The sequence below is a fragment of the Ranitomeya imitator genome, chromosome 6 (assembly GCF_032444005.1).
Source record: "Ranitomeya imitator isolate aRanImi1 chromosome 6, aRanImi1.pri, whole genome shotgun sequence".
NCBI lineage: Eukaryota > Metazoa > Chordata > Amphibia > Anura > Dendrobatidae > Ranitomeya > Ranitomeya imitator.
In genome coordinates this window covers 152684541-152707403 of record NC_091287.1, presented here as the reverse complement: position 1 = coordinate 152707403, position 22863 = coordinate 152684541, and the positions used below count along the sequence as shown (strand labels likewise).

Genomic DNA, 22863 nt, shown 5'->3' with positions numbered 1-22863 from the left:
TTATGTTCTTATCCGCCTGTATTAGGTAACCTATTGATGACCTTTTATACAAGTGTTTACTTATTGGTGACATTGATAAGAGGAGGACTTCTGGCATATTGGGGGTAGTCAACCAGTTATTTTCTCAATCAAGGGAACCACCTTTGAACAAAATGTATTTATTTTATGGCACCCCCCACCATATGTGTATCATTGTCCCTTCCCCTTCCCCAGACACCTCCAACATCTGTCTGAGGCCACTGGGTACCATCTATGAAGGCCGGTACCCAATACCATAATTTTGAAGGAGGTTTCCTGAGCTTTGGACCCTTTTGAGGTTTTATGTATTAGGAAGAAACACTTATCCCATTGTGAGTCAGAGAAGAATTTCCCCAGTTCCCTTTCCCATGCAACACAAAATGCCGGCCTATTGTCAGTCACCTGGGCAATGAGAAGATTATAAAGCAGAGAGTGTGTAGGGCAGTGTTCCCCAACTTCGGTCCTCAAGAGCCACCAACAGGTCATGTTTTGAGGATTTCCTTAGTATTACACAGGTCAGTGAATGCTTGCCTGTGCAGGTGATGCAATTATCACCTGTGCAATACTAAGGATATCCTGAAAACATGACCTGTTGGTGGCTCTTGAGGACCGGACTTGGGGAACACTGGTGTAGGGGGTGACAATGATAGACATAGTTTTTCAAACTTTGTGAGATCTCTATGAAGATGTGTGTGCTTCTTCATAGTTGAATAGAAGTGTTCTAAGTGACTATATTCAAAATTAACCTTCGGGGAAGCAATTCTTCCCTGTAGCAAGTCATTGAGGGGGAGCAGCAAAGTATTGGAGATGACATGAGAAAAGAATATCAGATGCGATTTGTTTGAACCAAGAAATCTATTTGCAGATAGGCCTGGTGGGAAATCCGGATTATCCGAAATCGGGAGCAAAGGGCCCTGGGGGTCGATTAAGGATAAGCTTTTTTATGGGATCTCAAAGCCAGAACAGTGGCGTAGGTACTATATAACATGAGGCCAGGAGAGGGAAGAGTTAAATGGGCGCACCATGGGAGAGTAATAAGAGCTGTAGGACAAATGGATTGGGCTATTTTGACCCATAATTTCCCCTCAAATGATGGAAGAAGTCCAGGATTCTAGTGTGTACTGCTGCCATGTGATACTTCTACAATCCGGAAGGCTAAGGCCCCCTTTAGTTTGTGTCTGATCAGAACTTCTCAGGATAGCTTTTTTAATATTAAAACTGCTTGCACTGTAGTTGATAAGAAAACAAGTGTAGCAGAGCTGAATTTGTCACTTAGCTGTTTGTTTTTTTGTGCACCGTGATGAATATTAAAACCAATTAGCTGAACGCCACAGCTTAGTTCTGTGTAAAAATATCTGCGTGAGTATATTCATGTCTCTATCCGGTGATCAGATAAATAAAAATGTGTTAATTTCACGAAGGTACAGAGCAAAACTTTTCTTGACCTCTCAATACCTCCCACTTGTATACTTTACTTCCTACAGTCTCGGAAGATTGAAGGCGTTAGGTTTTCTACTTTAGCTTAAAATAACTTGTAGCGTTCCAGTTGCTGTGGAGTGTGGAGCTAGAAGTCCCAGCACACCCTGCCAGACAGATGACTCATAGACGTTACAGTTGCAGAACTTACATTCCCTCACTCACTAAAAGTGTAAGCAACTAAAGCATATGTTCACCTCCACGCAGAATATTAAAGCTCAAATATAGAATTCATTTTAACTTTGTAAATACATTGCTCTTTATTTACTGATCTCAAGATTCAGCCACCATCTTAGGCTAGGGTCACATTGCGTTAATGCAACCCGTTTAGCGCTAGCGCTAGCGGGTTGCGCTAACGCAATGTTTTTAATGTGGCCGCGTCCTGGGGTCGCGGTAACGTCCCCGCTCTCGCAGATCCCCGATCTGCGAGAGCGGGGAACGGACCGCGGGCGCGCCTCGGACGTTGCGAGCAGCGTCCGCGGCGCGCCAGGAAACATCGGCGCGTGGCTAGCGCATGCTGAACATGGCACGCGCTAGTGCTGCGCGTTCCCATTGCCGTGAATGGGCGCGCTAACGGACGCGTTGCACGGCGTTAATTTCGCCGTGCAACGCTGTCCGTTAGCGCTTTCCCATTAACGCAATGGGAACCAAGCCTAAGTCTAAGGGCTCGCTCACAGGGTTGATAATTCTCTATTCAAGAGAATCTAGACCATTATGCAAATGACAGCTGAAACTCTGCCGTGAGCGTGAGCCGAGTGCCAGGTGTTCTGATCCTCTCTCATGAGGGAATTAGAGCACAGGTGCGGAGGAGATGGAGAAAGAAATTTCTCCATCTCCTCCATTGCCAGCATCCTCGGTAATCTGACTGCACTCGGATGACATTTAAGTGCAGTCCGATGTTTCACACGCACCTATAGACTTGAATGGGTGAGTTTGATCTGGCAGTGTGAACGAGCCCTAAAAAGCAGTCGCAATTCTGCAGATATTGGGACGGAAATATTCCAGCATTCGATGCTGGTTTAATGTTTGCACCAAATTAGATTTCATGATTTTTACAGCCTTATTTTTGAGTTCAACATATAGTATAATCAGTAACAGGTGAGTTCCTTATCGATTTATGGTGATAGCTCATGTCAGCCATATTTGTTCATAAACTCTATCGCTTTACAGGATTTGGAGCTCTGTATCAGGAAGAATGAGGCTGGGATAACTATAAATACAGCTCTGGCAAAAATTAAGAGACCATTGCAAAATTTTCAGTTTCTCTGATTTTTTAGGTATCGGTATATTTATGAGTAAAATGTAAATTGTTCTTTTATTCTATAAACTACTGACAACATGTCTCCGAAGTTCATACATTTTGTATTTATTTTCTGAAAATGAGAAATGGTCAAAATAACAAAAAATGCATTGTTTGCAGACCTCAAATAATGCAAAAAAAAAAAACAAGTTCATAATAATTTAGAAACAACAATATTAATGTTTTAACTCAGGAAGAGTTAAGAAATCAATATTTTGTGGAATAAACAATGATTTTTAATCACAGCTTTCGTGCATCTTGGCATGCTTTCCACTAGTCTTTCACACTGCTTTTGTGTGATCTTATGCCACTCCTGGTGCAAAAATTTAAGCAGTTCTTTGTTTGATGGCTTGTGACTATCCATCTTCCTCTTGATTACATTCCAGAGGTTTTCAATGGGCTTCAGGTCTGGAGATTGGGCTGTCCAAGACAGGAATTTGATGTGGTGGTCCTTCATCCACACATTGATTGACGTACTGGAAGAAACAGTCCACAGAGTTGGGGAACATTGCCTGCGTAGAAGGAATCAACTGATAACCTTGTATGTGGCTTGATTCATACGGCCTTCACAAAGATTAACCTGCCCAATTCCAGCCTTGCTGAAGCATCCCCAGATCATCACCGATTCTCCACCAAATTTCACAGTGGGTGCAAGACATTGTGGCTTGTACGCCTCTCCAGGGCCCCGTCTAACCATTAGACAACCAGGTGTTGGGCAAAGCTGAAAGTTATACTCACCAGAGAAGATAACCTTACTCCAGTCCTCTATGGTCCAATCCTTATGGTCTTTGGCAAACTTCAGCCTGGCTCTCCTTTGCTTCTCATTGATGAAAGGCTTTTTTGTAGCTGTACATGACTTGAGTCCTGCCTCTAGGAGCCTGTTATGAACTGATCTTGCTGTGCACTTCACCCCAGCTGCCATTTGCCATTCCTTTTGTAGGTCACTTGATGTCATCCTGCGGTTTCTGAGTGACATTTGAATAGGATGACGGCCATTCCGGTCAGTGGAGAGTCGTATTCACCCTCTGCCAGTCTGTAGCTTTGTTGTCCCCAGTGTCTACTGCTTGACCTTGTTGTAATGAACTGTCTTCTTAGAAATTTTAAGAATGGAGGCAACATGACGCTGTGTCTCTCTGCTAGTAAAGCTAGAATTGAGCCCTTCTTTTCCTCACTCAAGATTTTTCTTTTCAACTCCTTTGGCATGGCTAAAAGTTATTTTTTCATTCCTATTACTTTTGGGATATTACTAACACTTGTTTTGCCATCCAGCTTGTCCTATTGCAAGAGGATTGTGAACACCACAGCAATGTTTTTTTTTTTATATTTTCCTTCGTTAAATAAGATTTGGTTCAGGTGATCACCTAATCAGAAGCACATTAAGTAGAATGAGGTGTACTCTGGTTGGAATTCAACTGACACTAGAATGGAATGGCTGTCAGACATGTAGGGAAGCTGATTTTTATACAGCTGTGCAGTAGTCTCTTAATTTTCAGAATTAGTATGTAACAATGCATTATAACATTTTATTATTAAATATTCAAAAATATGTGTTTTTTTGCTTTGTCCCAATTAATTTGTACATCACTGTATGTTCTTACATTCAAAGTGCTTAAACAATGTTATTTTCTGGCTTTACATTCACTGTCATGAATAAATATTAACACTAATAACAACATCTGTGACTTTCAGGTTGCCCACAATGGCCTTATTCTTGAAATGGAACATACGATAGCAGGGAAGATATCAGTGCCAGGTTAGTTAATTTTTTATAATATATCTGTGATTTTTTTAATAACATTTATTATTTAGCTATGAATTATCTTTTGCGATAAATATTGATGTAAGCTGAAAATGTATATGGTAGGCGCCAGGATTCTCCCGCTGCACAGGGTAGATCCCAAGCCTTGCCTGCATCAGCAGTCTCCCATTCATCTTTGGCTGCTGTGGGTGCTGCTGAGCATAGACATCGGCCTCAGTATCTTGCTCAGGCTCGTGCTGTTGGTTACTGCTGGCTCTTCAGTCAAGCCTATGATAACCAGCGGTAGGCAGTGACTGGCGAACACTCTGGAGACTAAGTTCAGAAATCACTTTACTGAGCTGAGCATGCTCGTGATGTGGTGACGTCTCATTGATGGTCGGTCGTCAGCTGCTCTGGTGATGTGGCAGCTCCGGATTGGCCTACGTGCAAGGGCCTGTCTGACTGGACATAAACTGAAGATATAAAAAGGTCTCAGAAACGCTCACAGGCACGCTAGTATCAATAATTTTTCATGTGTAAATGAGACATTGCAACAGTGTGGTCTTTAACAGCATGTGCTCAGGGTCCGCGGTAAGCTGTTAAAATTCCGGTTCTCCGGAGAGGAGTTTGCCTGGGTGAATTCAAGGCTGGTGTCTAGCCATCAGAATTCCGGCACCTCCGGAGATGAGTTGGTTGAGTGATTTGCTGACTGTGTGACCACTGGTTGTTACTTACCCTAAGAGTGGGCCTTGTTCCCCTGTGAGGTTAACAGGGATTGTGTCTAGCGCCATCTATACCGTTATTGTGTGCGAGTGACACAGCTCTTTTGCAGAGCATTTATTCAGTTTTTGTGTGTGAGAGACACAGCTTCGTGCTTATCACTGAGTGACGTTTAACTCAGTTCGCGCTAGCAATCGCTCGCTGTGTATTCTGTCATTGTACACATTAGCTGCAGTTTTTCATCTCTGCACGGTGGACCCCGGGTTGCGATTGCTTTTCTCTATCAAATTTATTTAGTGCAATCCGCAAACCCTAACATTATATCCATTTAATAGCAACCAATATTATGCCAGTTTAAGCAGTCAACTTTACATGGTGACATTGGCTGTGACACCTGTTACGCTACCAAATTTTGCTAGCTGTCACTGCTACAACGCAGCACAAAAAGTGCAACTGCAAAAAGAAAGTTGCAAAAATTCAGATGAGGTTTGCCTTCTTATGGCTTGCTTGTTGTGGTCTCAGCTCCCTCACGCCCATTAACTTGTCTTGCACTGCGATATAGCAGGGACACCTAACGAACTTTGGTCACATGACAAATTTTGCAACCAAAGTCGTGTTGCTACAGCCGAACACTCTGTATAGACGATTTAGAGAAAGGAGATATCCTTGTAAATGTCTAAAAATGTTTTTCAAAAAATGAAGATGTATTGTATCTATGGTTAGATGCATTGGTACCTTCAATCAAGGAGCGTCTGTAGTTAAGAAGATATTATCAAAACATTGGCACCTTTTCCAAGAAGACAATGACTTGGAAGGTAGAATTTCACAATCTCCCAATATTACATACGGAAGAGGCCCTAATTTGAAAAATATGTTAGTTCCAAGCCATTTATCACAAGATAAGAAATCAAATATGACCTGGTTACAAAATCAAACTTTTGGATCATATAGATCTGGTTATTTTAAGGCATGTAATTTTATCTTGACTACCAAACAATTTCAAAATCTAAAAAACTCTAAGGCTGTGTGCACACGATGCGGATTTGCTGTGGATCCGCAGCGGATTTTTCCATGCAGAAACGCTGCAGATCCGCACTGTGATGTACAGTACAATGTTATTCAATGGGAAAAAAAAACTGTGCAGACGGTGCGGAAAAATCAGTGCGGAATTGCTGCGGATTTCAAGGAAATGCATGTCACTTCTTTTGTGCGGATTTGTAGCGTTTCTGCACCCCTCCATGTTAAAATTCCACAGTGGCAAAAACCGCACAAAATCCCCACAAAATCTGCATCAATTCCGCATAAAAAACGCACAAAAGCCGCATAAAAACCGCAGCAAATCCACGGCTGCGGATTCTGCCAGGAGATGCGGATTTTGTGCAGAAAATTCTGCACCTCTTTTCCTACGTGTGCACATAGCCTAAAAGCTTTATTAGAGATTTAATAAATTGCACCACATCTGGTGTGATTTATATAGCTAAATGTTCACATTTGCTCTGTTTGGGACAATTACGACACTCCTGTATCACGCCATATGAGATTCCATGACTGTTCGGATGCTCTGGCCATACAGTTTTGGAGTAGATAGAAAATGTACCCTAAAACAAAGAAAAGGTAACCTGGACCAACTTCTGTTAATAGAAGAGGCTACATGGATATATAAATTGGGTACCTTGAATCCAGATGGTTTGAACGAGGGATTCTCATATGGTGATTGTCTCCAAAGCTTTTTCTATTTAACATTTTTCATTAAGTTCATGATCGGGACCACTTAATGTGGTATATGATTGGAAATTGTATTCTTAGTGTAAATAAATGTGTGCAAAACTGTAAAGAGCTGCGGAATATGTTAGCGCTATATAAAAATAAAGATTATTATTATTACTATTATTATTGAATAAATGTCATTATATACTAATTTGCCTCGTGTGCTATGGTCCAACATATATGGATAAAATGATGTAATGAACCGATATATAGGTATTTAACTTGTCTAAACTATTAGTTGGATTATACAGGTCTTAATATAAAATGAACATTATGAGATTTCCATTGATAATTTATGCGTATATTTATTATCATTTTGCTACTTATTTGATTGCAATTTTTTTTGTACATGGTTTCAATATTAACAAATTCCGACATGCTAAGGATTTTGACACACGATGACATGTTGTATATGCTCCATTTACAGGGAATCTGTCACCTTCTGAACACTTTTAAGCTATTACTATGGACATACAAGTAAAGGAATGGTTAAACTGTTCTTACCTATATGCCTCATAACTGCGGTGTAGATGTTGAGAAATGCACTTTGAATGTTTTATGTTAATGATTTCTTCCAAGCTCTGGGACGTACGGCGCCTGGAAGAAATCACTGCCTCTTCTCTTCATTACAATAGCACCCTCTCCCATGCACATCACACTGACCTGTGCCATACAGTTGTGGCACCGTAATCCCACGCATGCCCTGTGCACTCATGTGGTTATGGATGCCTTATCCGCCCTTCTATGGGCAGTGCCTTTATCCTGCTTCTGTGCAGGGGTAGAGACTCACCAAGATGGATTACATACAGTAAGTACATATAGAATAGACAGATATATAGATGTCAGTGACAAATACAATTAGTACAGCGCATGTGCAGCTTACTTTACATGTATTTAATTTATAAAAGATTATTTTTCTGAAAAAAATGGCGTGGGCTCCTGCGCAATTTTCGCTAACAGCAGAGGATAGCCGATGGCAGGGGCAGATATTTTTAGCTTGGGAAGGGGATAATACGAAGGGAGCTTCCCAGGCTATTAATGTCAGCTCACAGCTGTATAATTAGAGTTTACTGACTATTAAAATTGGGGACCCCCCAAAAAACTCCTCCTCTTTGCAGATCTCTAAATCATTAAGAGTTTAAGGCTGTCGCTTGGCAACTCAGAGCTTCAACTCCCTCCATAAGTTTTCTATGGCATTAAGGTCTGGAGACTGGCTAGGCCAGGGGTCCCCAACTCCAGTCCTCAAGGCCCACCAACAGGTCATGTTTTCAGGATTTCCTTTGCATTGCACAGGTGATGCAATTATTACCTGGGCAAGACTAAGGAAATCCTGAAAACATGACATGTTGGTGGGCCTTGAGGACTGGAGTAGGGGACCCCTGGGCTAGGCCATTCCATGACCCTAATGTGCTTCTATTTGAGCCACTCCTTTGTTGCCTTGGCCGTATGTTTTGGATGACTCCATCCATTCTCCCACTGATGCGGTAAGTAGTCCTGTGCCCTTAGCAGAGAAATACCCCAAAAACATAATGTTTCCACCTCTACGCTTGACAGTGGGGACGGTGTTCTTTGGATCATAGGCAGCATTTCTCTATCTCCAAGCACAGCGAGTTAAGTTAACCCATTACTTGCCAAATTTTTACAAGTGCAGATTTTTCAGAAAAGAGCGTCCCAATATTCAATTAAAAATGACAATGACATGATTTCCAGTTTTGAAAACATTCATTTTACAAACACAACACAAAAAATTGGACCTAATTATAAAAATTATAAAATCTAAGTTGCTAGAAGCTAAAGATTAGGCGTCCCAAAAAAAGGACATTGGTAGATAATGGGTTAATGCCAAAGAGCTCAATTTTTGTCTCATCTGACCACAGCACCTTCTCCCAATCACTCACAGAATCATCATTGGCAGACTTCAGATGGGCCCACACATGTGCCTTCTTGAGCAGGGGGACCTTGCAGGCACTGCAGGATTTTATACCTTTACGGCGTAATGCGTTAGCAATGGTTTTCTTGGTGACTGTCGATTGACAGTCATTTTGTATTTCTTCCATTTTCTTACTATTGCACCAACAGTTGTCTGCTTCTCACCCAGCGCCTTACGTATGGTTTAGTAACCCATTCCAGCTTTGTGCAGGCCTATGATCTTGTCCCTGACATCCTTATAAAGCTCTTTCGTCTTGCCCATGTTGTAGAGTTAGAGTCTGACTGATTAATTGAGTCTGAGGACAGGAGTCTTTTATAAAGGTGACAAGTTGATTAGGAGCGTCTAACTGGTCTGTAGGAGCTAGAACTCTTAATGGTTGGTAGAGAATCAAATATTTATTTCTCACTGCAAAATGCAAATACATTTATATAATTTATACAATGTGATTTTCTGAATTTTATTTTTGGTATTCTATCTCTCAATGTTAAAATTAACCTACCCTTAAAATTATAGACTGCTCATGTCTTTGTCAGTGGGCAAGATAAATTGACATGTTGCAGTCTCGAAAGACACGCCGCATGTCCATCTCCGCAGCTAAGCCACTGGCGTCTCTGCATGCATAATGGACATGGGATTTCTTGAAATCCCATCCACTATGCTGTATCATCTGGACGCTGTGGGTTGGACGCTGTGGATATGCGCAGCATCCAACCCGCAGCGTTTACTGACTGTGGGAACATACCCTGAAGGGTGCCTTAGGATTAGGACTACTGGAGATGTAATGACTGACTTTTTTTTCTATTTCTTTTCCCTCAGCATATTAGCAGCCATAATATTTTTTTTTTGCTTGTTTTTGTGTTTTAATCTTTATTTGACGTGAATTTGTAAGAGCTTGTTTTTTTTTGCAGGATAAATAGAAATTTTTGTTTTCATTGTTTGATGTCACATATAATTTACTTGTGTAATTTGTTGTAATATTTTGTTTCACAAATAAAAAGCAACTTTTGATTATTTCAAATACTAATTCTTCATGTTGTTATGATCACATGGATACCAAGTATGTGTAGATTTTTTGTTTTATTTAATGTTTGCACAAGAATATGAATACTATATAGAGTGTATAGTATATACTAAATTAATTGCAATTGTTTACATTGTGCTTCACAATGGTTCAGGTTGTTTTTGGGGCAACAATTAGGGTAGATATGCTCAGAGTTATGATATGGTTAACAAGAGAAAGCCATGCTTTGTTTCAACACGTGTTTTAATGCCTTTTTGGAACCTTTATCTAGGTTTTTATTTATTATTTTTACTTCATTGCAAAATTTGGTGTGGTATTAAAAAAGAAAGATCAAAGAAGTAACATGTCACTTCTTTTTTTTCCTGGCGCATGGTTGTTAAGACCACGCCAGAAAGAAAACTACTCTATTTGGAGACATCAAAGCTTGTTTTGCAAGTGTTTTGGCACAGATTTTGGCATGGCAAATATGTGTTTTTCATGTTAAAATCTGTCAGAAAAAGGTCAGTGTGAACATATCCTATGCAGACTGATTATACAAGGAACAACGGTGTCTTTTCTCTTTCACCGAATCCCTGATTATGTCACCAGTAATGGGGTGGGTGGAGGGAAACACCCATGATAATGCTACAGTCAATCTTGAGCAATCAAAGAGTGAGACAGCCAGGATTAAAGATATTTCAGCTGATCACCCCACTCTAGGGTGGTATGGGAAATTTCTTAGCACTTTACAACGTTGCAGCACCTAAAAACATGGTGCTAGAGAATAAGTCTCCTTAAAAGTTACAGTAAAAAGAGGTTTACGAAGTTAAAAATTAAGCAACTCAAGACTAAGTATTAGGCCTTTCTACCATTTGAAACTTGGACAATTAATTTTCAAAACTAGTTTAAAAAATTATTCCAAACAATTGTATTACAATGGTAAAAATATTTCCTTTCAGTAACTAATGTCCGTTATGACACTTAACAGTAATGTGATTTTAGGCTTTAAGGAATACACTAATTCTTCATCTCTCTAAATGCTATGTATCACTGTTTGCACACACATATACACTCTTACACACATTTGTAGACACATAGTCACATCTGGAAATTATTGGCAGTCTGGGACTCAACGATTGAGCTTTTTATGCAGGTAGGAAAGCTTTTTGGTTTCAGAGGGACCTTGCAATCACTCTACATACATTACTCAATTTATCTTTGAGAAAGAGTATACCCCTTCTGGGACTCATGCAAAGTGCAAGATGAGGGAGTTGAAAGAAATGTCCGAGGATGTCAGAGGAAACTACAAATTAAGTCACACAGTGCAGGTAAAACATACTATAAATTGTAACATACAGTTCACTATGAGAAATCTTACATACCACCAATGAGTGGATTTAAAGTCCAAGCTGTGTTTAGATTCAGGACTGTGACTCATCAGCGGATGAGAGGAAATGGGAATCTACACCCTTAATACCATTCAGAATAGCCCATTCCGTTTATAATTGAAAGAAATATGTTTAATAATGATATATTTATAACAGATAATAACAATAATTGAGATGCATTTATTAATTTTTCCCCATGGGCCTTCCATCCTATGACCCCCTCCAATTTCCCTATAGCTTCCTGAGATCATAAACATGTCTCCTTCCCTTTACAGTACTGATCTGTACTTTCCAGATGATGCCATGGTCAGATTGGACCACTAGAACACAATATGATTATGTATGGATGCATGCTCTGACCCCAAAGGTCAAACAAAATATATCCTCATTTGTTTCTTGGGTATGAATGCAATTACTTGTCCTTAGAGGGCCTAAGGTACCTCGGTTCAACAATGGCCACACTTAACGGTTTATTGATTTAACCTCTAGTAGACAGAATATGAGTTCATTTAAAGCAAAGATTCTAAAGTGCCATCTAACACTGGACCATAACCAATTTGTTCTTTTTATCCTATACTGACATCCTATACTTTTGACTCTATACTGGCAAAGCATTAGTTCAGGGAATGAATAGCCCTACTAGCCTTTAACTGGTAGATCATTTAATATTTTGCTCATTGTGAATACTAAAGGAGAGGAAGGGATCAAAACATTTATTACTACAGGGTTGCCAAGGATGAAAAATAATCAGTGGCTAAGAGGGAATGTGTTCCTTTTATATCTTCATGTTAACAAATGTTGAATGATCGCAATGACAAATTCAATGTTAAAATACAAACAGGCAACAGAAACTCTGTTAGATCACCACCATAAAACACCAGATACTACACTAGTCAACGCATGAGCACTATACATAGTAATGTCAACATTCATTGTAAATACAACTTGCATTTGTGAGAATTTCTGGTTACATTTGAAATATATGCTACAAGGAAAAAAGAGCTGTTATGTTACCAAAGTAATTAAAGAAATAACTCTGCATGTAGCTTATAGTCCCTGTTAGAAACAAAGTAGAAAAATCATAAACCGGCACTCCAGTAGATGGATGAGGTGCCTGAGTAGGGTTCCATTTGGTGCGAGTAGTAGCAAAACTCGGCACTCAAGAGGATATGTTGCAAAATAAGGTGAATTTATTAACAGTGAATCAGTCCGTAAATCAACAGCTCGTAGAGATAGTGTTTCGATCCACATGGACCTTCATCAAATAAATACTGTACCAGACATTGTGTAACAAAGTAAGTAATTTATATAATCTGGAGAAACATGGAAAAGAAAGACAGAGAAAAGTAAAAAATAAAAATTAAATTAAAGGACAACAGCACACATGTGGATTGAAGTGCTAGTCTGTGAAGCTATCGGAGTGGTCGGTAAGAGGGGGTCGTGGACTGCAAAACAAATAAAGCAATGAATAAAGTTATGAGAAACAAGTCATGACTCGAGACACAGGGAAAAGAGGAAGAAAGGACAGAAAGGGAAGAAAAGGTGTAAGGGCAAAGTGGGAAAAGAGAGGAGAGAAAATCAAGGAGAGAGGAGAGAAGGGTCAGGTCAAAGAAGAAAGGGGGGTTGGTTGGAGGAAAGAAGAGAAAGACAGGGAAGGGGAGAAGTGAAAGATGTGCCTAGGAGCTGTGGTATGATCAGACCATGTCCCTGTACGGTCAAACACAGCCGTTACACAGTACACAGCAGGGGCACATCTATAAGATTATCTCTGCACAGGACCATTTAATTTAACACATCCAATTGTGGAAATTATTATTATTCCAACATCTGTTGATTAAAACCAACTTTGTTGCTGGCAAAAGCCCTTTAATAAAATGTTGTATACTTTTGTATATTTTTGTATTAATCTCTATTCTGCTGTCACAATGTTGGGCCATGTAAAGTACACAAATATCTAGTATATTTCAGTATAGAAAATACATGCTGTAAGGAAATATAATCATGTCATGAAAATAGCTACTGGGAAACAGTATATATTTCCTTTTCCTTGCACTTTATGCTTTGCGGTTGTAAAGCACACAAGCAATATTTGCTATTCACTAATCTGACACAGATCTTGTCTGGTAAATGTGTTTCATATTCTGAAAAATCAACCATGGTTTAGATTTCTATCTTACATCTGAACACTGGCCTATATGAGCACTCTCATAAATTACCCTAATGTCCATCAATCAAACTACTTCTCAGATGAATACTCGTGAAAGAAATATAATCAATCTTATCTACACCATCAAAAAACTATTTCTCTAACCTTTTGGTTGGAAATAACCAACAGTTTTTTCAGTTTCATATATAAACTCTAGAACACAGAAAAAATGATCTTGTTGGATGTAATTTTATAGGCATATTCCCTTTCCAAGCAAAACAAGCTCAAGTAAAAAATTAGTGCAAATAAGACCTATTTCTATCAGCTACCCCATTATTGTTTCCTTTGGTAGGCCAACCTATATTGCAATCCTCCTCGTAACTAGGACATTCCCTTATGTCATCTTCCGGCTCACTAGTCATTCTCCACTTCCATATGTACTAATTGCATAGAGTTGTTTTCCTCCCCAACCATGCACCTGTGTTATTCATCAGTAAAGTTCCAAACTCCATATTTTGCTGCTTCATTCACTCCTTAAAAGATACAATGTTTTTTTTCTTTACATAGTGTAAAGATGGAGGTCAGTAAAGAACTTAACATTATGGATCCAGAAAACACTAGGGGTCGAAACAGGCAGACAAACTGATAAGAAAAGTTTAAAACAGCAGATATAATGCCCTATAAAAACTGAACGAAAGAGGAAATACACAAATTGATACACATTGATGATGACATATCTAATTGTACAAATCTGGAAAATTGACCTGTTTTAAATAAATGGGCTTCAATTTTTAAATGTATTTTTCTTTAAAGGAAGGCATTATTTACCACTTCAGAAAAATAGAATACAATGGGTTTTTGTCTGGGTGACAAGGCATTTTATTTCCTTGCTTCACGTAAAATTCAGAGCTATCGGTCACCTGCCTGTCTTTGTCACAGAATCGCAAAAACACACAAAGTGCATAGAAGAAAAGTATCAGCTCGATATTAAAAACATTATTTTTGTAGAATCGAGTAAACTTTCGACAGAGGCAGGCCCAAATGATGTTATGGGTCTTTTATAGAGAGGAGTTTTGTGGCATGAACCAGCATCTGGATGTGGTCGTAGCTGCTGATATATTAAGCACTTCATGGGTTAGATAGGTGCTCTTGACTTTTGGCACTAATCTTTTTGAAGAGCACCATAGTGAATATCTCACTGATTTAATTTGCTGTCAACAATATATTCAGTACATAACTTGTGAGACTAAAGGTGGCCATAGACATTAAATAGAAATAGGTTGATTTGGCAACTGTTTAACCCCTTAGTGACAGAGCCAATTTGGTACTTAATGACCGAGCCAATTTTTACAATTCTGACCACTGTCACTTTATGAGGTTATAACTCTGGAACGCTTTAACGGATCCTGCTGATTCTGAGTTTGTTTTTTCGTGACATATTGTACTGCATGATAGTGGTAACATTTCTTCGATATTACTTGCGATTATTTATGAAAAAAACGGAAATATGGCAAAAAATTTTAAAATTTTGCAATTTTCAAACTGTATTTTTATGTCCTTAAATCAGAGAGATATGTCATTAAAAACAGTTAATAAATAACATTTCCCACATGTCTACTATACATCAGCACAATTTTGGAACAACATTTTTTTTGTTAGGGAGTTATAAGGGTTAAAAGTTGACCAGCAATTTCTCATTTACAACACCATTTTTTTTTTAGGGACCACATCACATTTGAACTCATTTTGGGGGGTCTATATGATAGAAAATAACCAAGTGTGACACCATTCTAAAAACTGCACCCCTCACGGTTCTCAAAACCACATTCAAGAAGTTTATTAACCCTTTCCGTGCTTCACAGGAACTGAAACAATGTGGAAGGAAAAAATGAACATTTAGCTTTTTTTGCAAACATTTTAATTCAGAACCATTTTTTTTATTTTCACATGTGTAAAAACAGAAATGTAACCATAAGTTTTGTTATGCAATTTCTCCTGAACATGTCAATATCCCATATATGGGGGTAAACCACTTTTTGGGCCCACTGCAGAGCTTGGAAGTGAAGGAGCGTCGTTTGACTTTTTCAATGCAGAATTGGCTGGAATTGAGATCGGAAGCCGTGTCACGTTTAGAGAGCCCCTGATGTGCCTAAACAGTGGAAACCCCCCACAAGTGACACCATTTTGGAAACTAGACACATTAAGGAACTTATCTAGATGTGTGGTGAGCACTTTGAACCCCCAAGTGCTTCACAGAAGTTTATAACGTAGAGCCATGAAAATAAAAAATCACATTTTTTCTACAAAAATTATCTTTTTGAATTTTTTATTTTCACAAGGGTAACAGGAGAAATTAGACCACAAAAGTTGTTGTGCAATTTCTTCTGAGTACGTCGATACCCCATATGTGGGGGTAAACCACTGTTTGGGCGCACCGCAGAGCTTGGAAGAGAAGGAGTGCCGTTTTACTTTTTCAATGTAGAATTGGCTGGAATTGATGCCATGTCGCGTTTGGAGAGCCCCTGATGTGCCTAAACAGTAGAAACCCTCCACAAGTGACCCCATTTTGGAAACTAGACCCCCCATGGAACTTATATAGATGTGTGGTGAGAACTTTGTATGCCCAAGTGCTTCACAGAAGTTTAGAATGCAGAGTCGTGAAAATAAAAAATATTTTTTTTCACAAAAAAGATATTGTAGCCCCCAAGTTTTTATTTTCACAAGGGTAACATAAGAAATTGGACAGCAATATTTGTTGTCCAATTTATCCCGAGTACGCTGATGCACGATATGTGGGGGTAAACCACTGCTTGGGTGCACAGCAGAGCTCGGAAGGGAAGGAGCGCCGTTTTTTAATGCAGACTTTGATAGAATGGTCTGTGGGTGTTATGTTGCGATTGCAGAGCCCCTGATGTACCTAAACTGTAGTAACCCCCACAAGTGACCCCATTTTGGAAACTAGACCCCCCATGGAACTTATCTAGATGTGTGGTGAGAACTTTTTATGCCCAAGTGCTTCACAGAAGTTTAGAATGAAGAGTCGTGAAAATAAAAAATATTTTTTTTTCCACAAAAAAGATTTTGTAGCCCCCAAGTTTTTATTTTCACAAGGGTAACAGGAGAAATTGGACCCCAAAAGTTGTTGTCCAATTTATCCCGAGTACGCTCATGCCCCATATGTGGGGGTAACCCACTGTTAGCACCATTTGACTTTTTGAGCGCAAAATTGGCTGTCGTGTTTGGAGACCCCCTGATGTACCTAAACAGTGAAAACCCCCCAATTCTAACTCCAACTCTAACCCCAACACACCCCTAACCCTAATCCCAACCCGATCCATAATCCTAATCACAACCCTAATGATAATCACAAACCTTACCCCAAAACAACCCTAATGTCAACCCTAACCATAACCTTAATCAAAACCCTAAATCCAACACACCCCTAATCCTAATCTCAACCCTAAGCTCAAACCTAACCCTAATCCCAATACACCCCAAATCCCAACCCTAACCTTAACCCTAATCCCAAACCTATCCCTAATCCCAAGCGTAACCCTAATGCCAACCCTAACCCTAATACCAACCCTAATCCAAACCCTAACCCTAATCCCAATGCTAACCCTAACTTTAGCCGCAACCCTAGCCCTAACTTTAGCCGCAACCCTAGCCCTAACTTTAGCCCTAACCCTAGCCCTAACCCTAACCCTAAATTTAGCCCCAACCCTAACCCTAACTTTAGCTCCAACCCTAACCCTAGCCCTAACTTTAGCCCCAACCCTAACCCTAGCCCTAAGGCTACTTTCACACTTGCGTCGTTTGGCATCCGTCGCAATTTGGACAAAAAACGGATCCTTCCTGCCGGATGCGTTTTTTGCCCATAGACTTGTATTGCCGATGGATCGCGACGTTCACTGGATCAGTTGTGTTTTGGCGGACCACCGGCACAAAAATCGTTCAATATAACGCTTTTTTGTACGTCGCGTCCTCCATTTCCGACCGCGCATGCGTGGCAGTAACTCCGCCCCCTCCTCCCCGGCACTGCGCATGCGCCCGCCATTTTGTTTCCCAAAGAAGACACCAGCGGCCAGGAGAAGAAGCAGGAGGACCCAGGGACACCGGTAAGTATAATAGGGTCCCCGAATCCCCCTATTTCTTTGTCCTCTGATGTGCGATCACATCAGAGGACAGAGAGTTACACACCACTTTTTTTTTTTGCGATCGCCGGTAAACAGTTAATTACCGGCGATCACAAAACAGTTGTCAGTATAACCAACCCCGATCATGTTCTTTGGGGTCTCGGCTACCCCGGCAGCCAAGACCCCAAAGATCCTCCCGATGCCGGCCGGCGGGTGCACTGTGCATGCGCCCGCCATTTTTTTGCTGGAAAAAGATGGCGGCGCCCATCGGAAGCCACGAGGAGCACCGGGGGAGACAGGTGAGTATCGGGGGGCTATCGGGGACCCCTTTTTTCTGTCCTCTGATGTGCGATCACATCGGAGGACAGAGAAATTAAAAGGAAATCGCGTTTTGGTTTTTTTTGTGATCGCCGGTAAGCGGTTAATTACCGGCGATCGCTAAAGTGGGTTCAGTAAAAAAAAACCCGAATCATGTTCTCTGGGGTCTCGGCTACCCCCAGCAGCCGAGACCCCGGAGAAAATCGGACTCTGGGGGGCGCTATTTACTTTTTCCACAATTAACGGCGCTGTGGTTTAAGTACCCTTAACTGCCGCCGTTAAAAGGCGTATTGGCGGTCGTTAAGGGGTTAATGATCATTTGTCTGATGAATGACAGTTATGCTCCTTATGCTAACATGCAGCAGACACACGTTCTATTCCATATCGGCTTGCACAGTGCCTCACAGTGGACATATATGTTTAACGACAATGTATGAAGGATGAACAATCTTTCTGGGAATTGTGAGACAGGGAGGGAGATCATATGCGAGGGTCGATATGTACCCCCAGGATGCAGATGGAGTCCTATTAGACCCGATGGAGTGCCTTGTGGTCACAGCAGGATGCATGTGAGTCACAGGGCAATATAAAAGTAAGCGTGGACTTGGTCAAGCTAGTTAGCTTGGGCATTGTTCAGGAACAGCCGGTAAGGGCTTTTATTTTTGAAAAGGACTGCAGGAAGGAAGAGGGGCTGGTCTATTTCCTCTAGGCCGGGTCTTGCAAGTGGCCTATGGCCACAGATTCCAGTTTGAGAGAAAAACCCTGCAGGAAGGGTTTTGGGTGTGTCAGTTTTGTTTTGTAAGCAAATATTATTTGGAAGACACTGCACACTCTAGTGATAATGCAAGATAGTGTGAGTTTATTAGACATAACTCAATATAAGAAACACATGGGAGCACATCTACAAACATTGGATAAGCAACCTAATGTAATAACACAACATGACGTTTCGACTCTCCCGAGTCTTAATCATACCATCGCTAAAAGACAAAAAATAAACATAAGTAAATACAACATACAATGTGTACATATATACAAGTCTGCAAAGTACATGCATAATAAACTGTCCATTTATCGAAAGGATTATCAAAGAGGGACGACCAGCAACCGTAGAACCTTCAAGGCACCAATGAGTACACCAACATGAATAAGTTGTTAATACCATCATGGAGGTGGAGAATATAGGTGGTCCAGAAGTTGTAGTGGTTTAGACCAGAAGGAGGTAGACAGGAGAGGTGACAGAACAACGAGGACACCGCTGCACTACAGAATGTACTAGGAACATTCTTTCATTGAGAGATCCTTCATGGACAAGTAACTACTGGATGAAATTTTAAACATGGCCAACTTGTGACAAGCAATTTGATTAAAATAGTCTGTTTTAATCAACCTAAGAATAATGTGCATAGTTATCACATATAATTTAGGTTTAGAATTAAGCTTTAAATTATATGGAAAGACTTTAGGTTTAACTTTTATCTCTTTCCTGGCATACACCATACACGTGTGATGGATGTCAGGTGCACATCTAGAGAGCGAGCTCAAGAACCAAGCCGACAACTCACTCTAACTGCAGTGGTCAGAGCTCCTCCTATTGCTGATATTTAAGAAATTAAATCTTGCTGTTAATCTCTGACAGTGACATTGTCCCTGGTTGGTGTCCATTGCGCATTGTCCCACAACACAATCGTGGAGCGTCGAGGAATTTCCATAGCAACCATGGGTCTATTGAAGATCACATCAGTGCCATCCTTGTACTTCTGTGAAGCCCAGCCTGAGGCTTGACTTCATTGTAGATTGTTGATTTCATTACATACTGAAACTTTGCAGTTCCCCAGGGAAATAAAATAAAATTAGTAGTTTAAATCTTAAAAAAAACCATAAGTTTGAATCTCTTTCTATCCCAATACAAAGAAAAAAAATCGTATTTGATATCTTATTTTGTAAAGTCTGATTTATCAAAATTATTGAAGCAGTTCTATTTGAGAGAAGCACAAGAGAATCTAGTCAGCATGTAACCATAAGTATGTTAATCACATACAAACCATCATGTCACGCATACAAGCGGTCACGTGACTTTTGAAGAAAATACATGGAAATCATGACAGTGTACACATTGCACACTGTCATAACTTGGCAGTATGCTGTCACATAACGTGGCTGCAAAATTTCGATTTCACCCTAGAAAATCCTTTTACTAATCACTCACTGAAAAAATTCCCAAGAAGCAGGTAGTGTTTAGCAGTCTGTAATGCATTGCTACATTTCAGGCAGTATCCACACAGCAACTATTCTCAATTGCTTTTTGTCACTGCTTTAAACCTTTTTAATCATTTCTCACTTCCTAAGTTTATTCTTTTAACTGTCTTTTAACTGGATATGACATTATATTGAAATATTGTAAAAGAAGCTATAGCAGACAGGAAAAAAAAACCTGAAGTCTTTGTGTGTTTCCATAGTTTGTGAGAACAAGGGTTTTTTACCGTTGCCAATAATTACACCAGAAGAAAAATCAAATAATAATTTAATGAACGCAATAAAAATATGTGCCAATTTTACAAGAATGGAAAATACAAGGCAGTGGCTTATTTGAATTACTTTACCTTGGCACATTTCATAAATCAGTATATATATCATTGTCACTATTGTTATTAATATGCATCCACATTTTTTTTAAAATGTGTTGAAGAGGTTGTCCACTACTTTAACATAATCAATAGGGACAGTATCCAGCCGCTGCCAACGTCAGTAGACAGAGCAGGTCCATAACTGAGAACTTCCGTCAGGCACTGAGTACAGCTATTTGGCGCATAGCCAGGTGTCTCATCCCCATCAATCAGATATTGATGACCTATCCTAAGGATAGGTCAAATATTTAGATTTGAGAGTCCTCAGTGGTTGATACCTTTTAATGGCTAACTGAAAAGGTGGTAACAAATTGCAAGCTTTCGAGACTATATTTGCAATTTGCAATTGCAATTTGTTACCACCTTTTCAGTTAGCCATTAAAAGGTATCAACCACTGAGGACTCTCAATTCTAAATATTTTTCTACCTACTGGCTAACACGGTACCAAGATATATATCTTTCCTGTATCAAGGATAGGTCATGAATTTTAACATAGTGGAAAACCTCTTTAAATGGCAGTCACTACTGGCAGGTCTTGCCATCCAACTACCACTATGATTTTAAAATACCCAATAGCTAGAAGTTATTATTATTATTATTGCTCTGTTCCCATCACTTGAAGGGGATATCTCTCTGGAGACTCCCCATCCTTTTAAAATGCAGTGTGATGATAATCTTAACGTGCCAGGTTCTGCTTCAGTTACCATCAGCTGATCTCACTAAAGGTACCTTCACACTAAACGACGCTGCAGCGATACGGACAATGATCCGGATCGCTGCAGCGTCGCTGTTTAGTCGCTGGAGAGCTGTCACACAGACAGCTCTCCAGCGACCAACGATGCCGGTAACCAGGGTAAACATCGGGTTACTAAGCGCAGGGCCGCGCTTAGTAACCCGATGTTTACCCTGGTTACCATCCTAAAAGTAAAAAAAACAAACGCTTCATACTTACCTTCCACTGTCTGTCCTCCAGCGCTGTGCTTCTCTGTACTGGCTGTGAGCACAGCGGCCGGAAAGCAAAGCGGTGACGTCACCGCTCTGCTTTCCGGCAGCTGTGCTCACAGTGAGTGCAGGAAAGCACAGCGCCGGAGGACAGACAGCGGAAGGTAAGTATGAAGCGTTTGTTTTTTTTACTTTTAGGATGGTAACCAGGGTAAACATCAGGTTACTAAGCGCGGCCCTGCGCTTAGTAACCCGATGTTTACCCTGGTTACCAGCGAAGACATCGCTGAATCGGTGTCACACACGCCGATTCAGCGATGTCAGCGGGAGAGCCAGCGACCAAATAAAGTTCTGGCCTTCTAGCCCCGACCAACGACATCACAGCAGGATTCTGATCGCTGCTGCATGTCAAACTGAACTATATCGCTAGCGAGGACGCTGCAACGTCACGGATCGCTAGCGATATCGTTTAGTGTGAAGGTACCTTAAGATGAACAGAATGATTGTAGCTTGCTCAGCAAAGTTTGATGTCCTTGGATAGGGTATGGTGGATTGAACACTTGAAAAATTAGCACTAACTGGGTTTTTCACGCATTTTTCTGTGCATAAAATGACAAAAAAGCCGTAGAATGTCATCAAAGACTGCTAAGGTGTACAAGATAACAGGTATGCAGCAGTGGCAGTAGACCTGCTCACTTAAGGCCCCTACTAATAACATGTATTTTAGCATTAATAAGGTGCATGTGAGTTGTGTCACTTATTACAAGGCTTGGGTTGCTCTGCACTGGCTGTAACTTTACTGAACTGGTTAGCGTAACCTTATAATTCCATAAACCCAGTATTTCCTTATGCTCATGCACAAGTTGATTAAAGCTTTGAATCACTATTCATTATTATAGAAAAAATGTAAACTTTAGATCATAATAAAATAAAAATGGACGCTCCTATAACTAAATTCATAGAAACTCTTTCTAAAATACCATTCCTATTAAAATTTGATTTTTAAGGATAAGAAACATTATGTTACTCCTTCCAACTTTCTAATGAATCCAGGAAAAATGTAGAATATACATGATGGTCCCGATTCATCAAGACAAGCGATTTTCACATGTGTGTCGCCACGCCTAGTTCCACCCCAGTTCTCCCCATTTAGATGCAACTGACCAAAACTGGCCTGAAACGCAAAACAGAGCAACAATATTGCATTGTGCAGAATATGGAGGGGTTTCAAAGTGTTTTGCACCCTGTTTCTAACATACACATGTTTATGAATCGTGGCATTTGAATTCAAAAGTGCTTTCAGGTTGCACATTTTTCATATATCCTTAAACATTGGTCAAACTGAGGATCATGTGT

At 40.2% G+C, this 22863-nt stretch overlaps 1 protein-coding gene across 1 annotated transcript in view; it reads left to right on the top strand.

Moving 5' to 3' along the window:
* Nucleotides 1–22863, top strand: part of SUGCT (succinyl-CoA:glutarate-CoA transferase) — a 1605135-nt gene that overhangs the window by 1353009 nt on the left and 229263 nt on the right. Inside the window, exon 13 of the mRNA XM_069730210.1 lies at nt 4484–4547. Within this exon, the coding sequence (XP_069586311.1) occupies nt 4484–4547 (64 nt within the window). The remainder of the gene's footprint in view (nt 1–4483; nt 4548–22863) is intronic.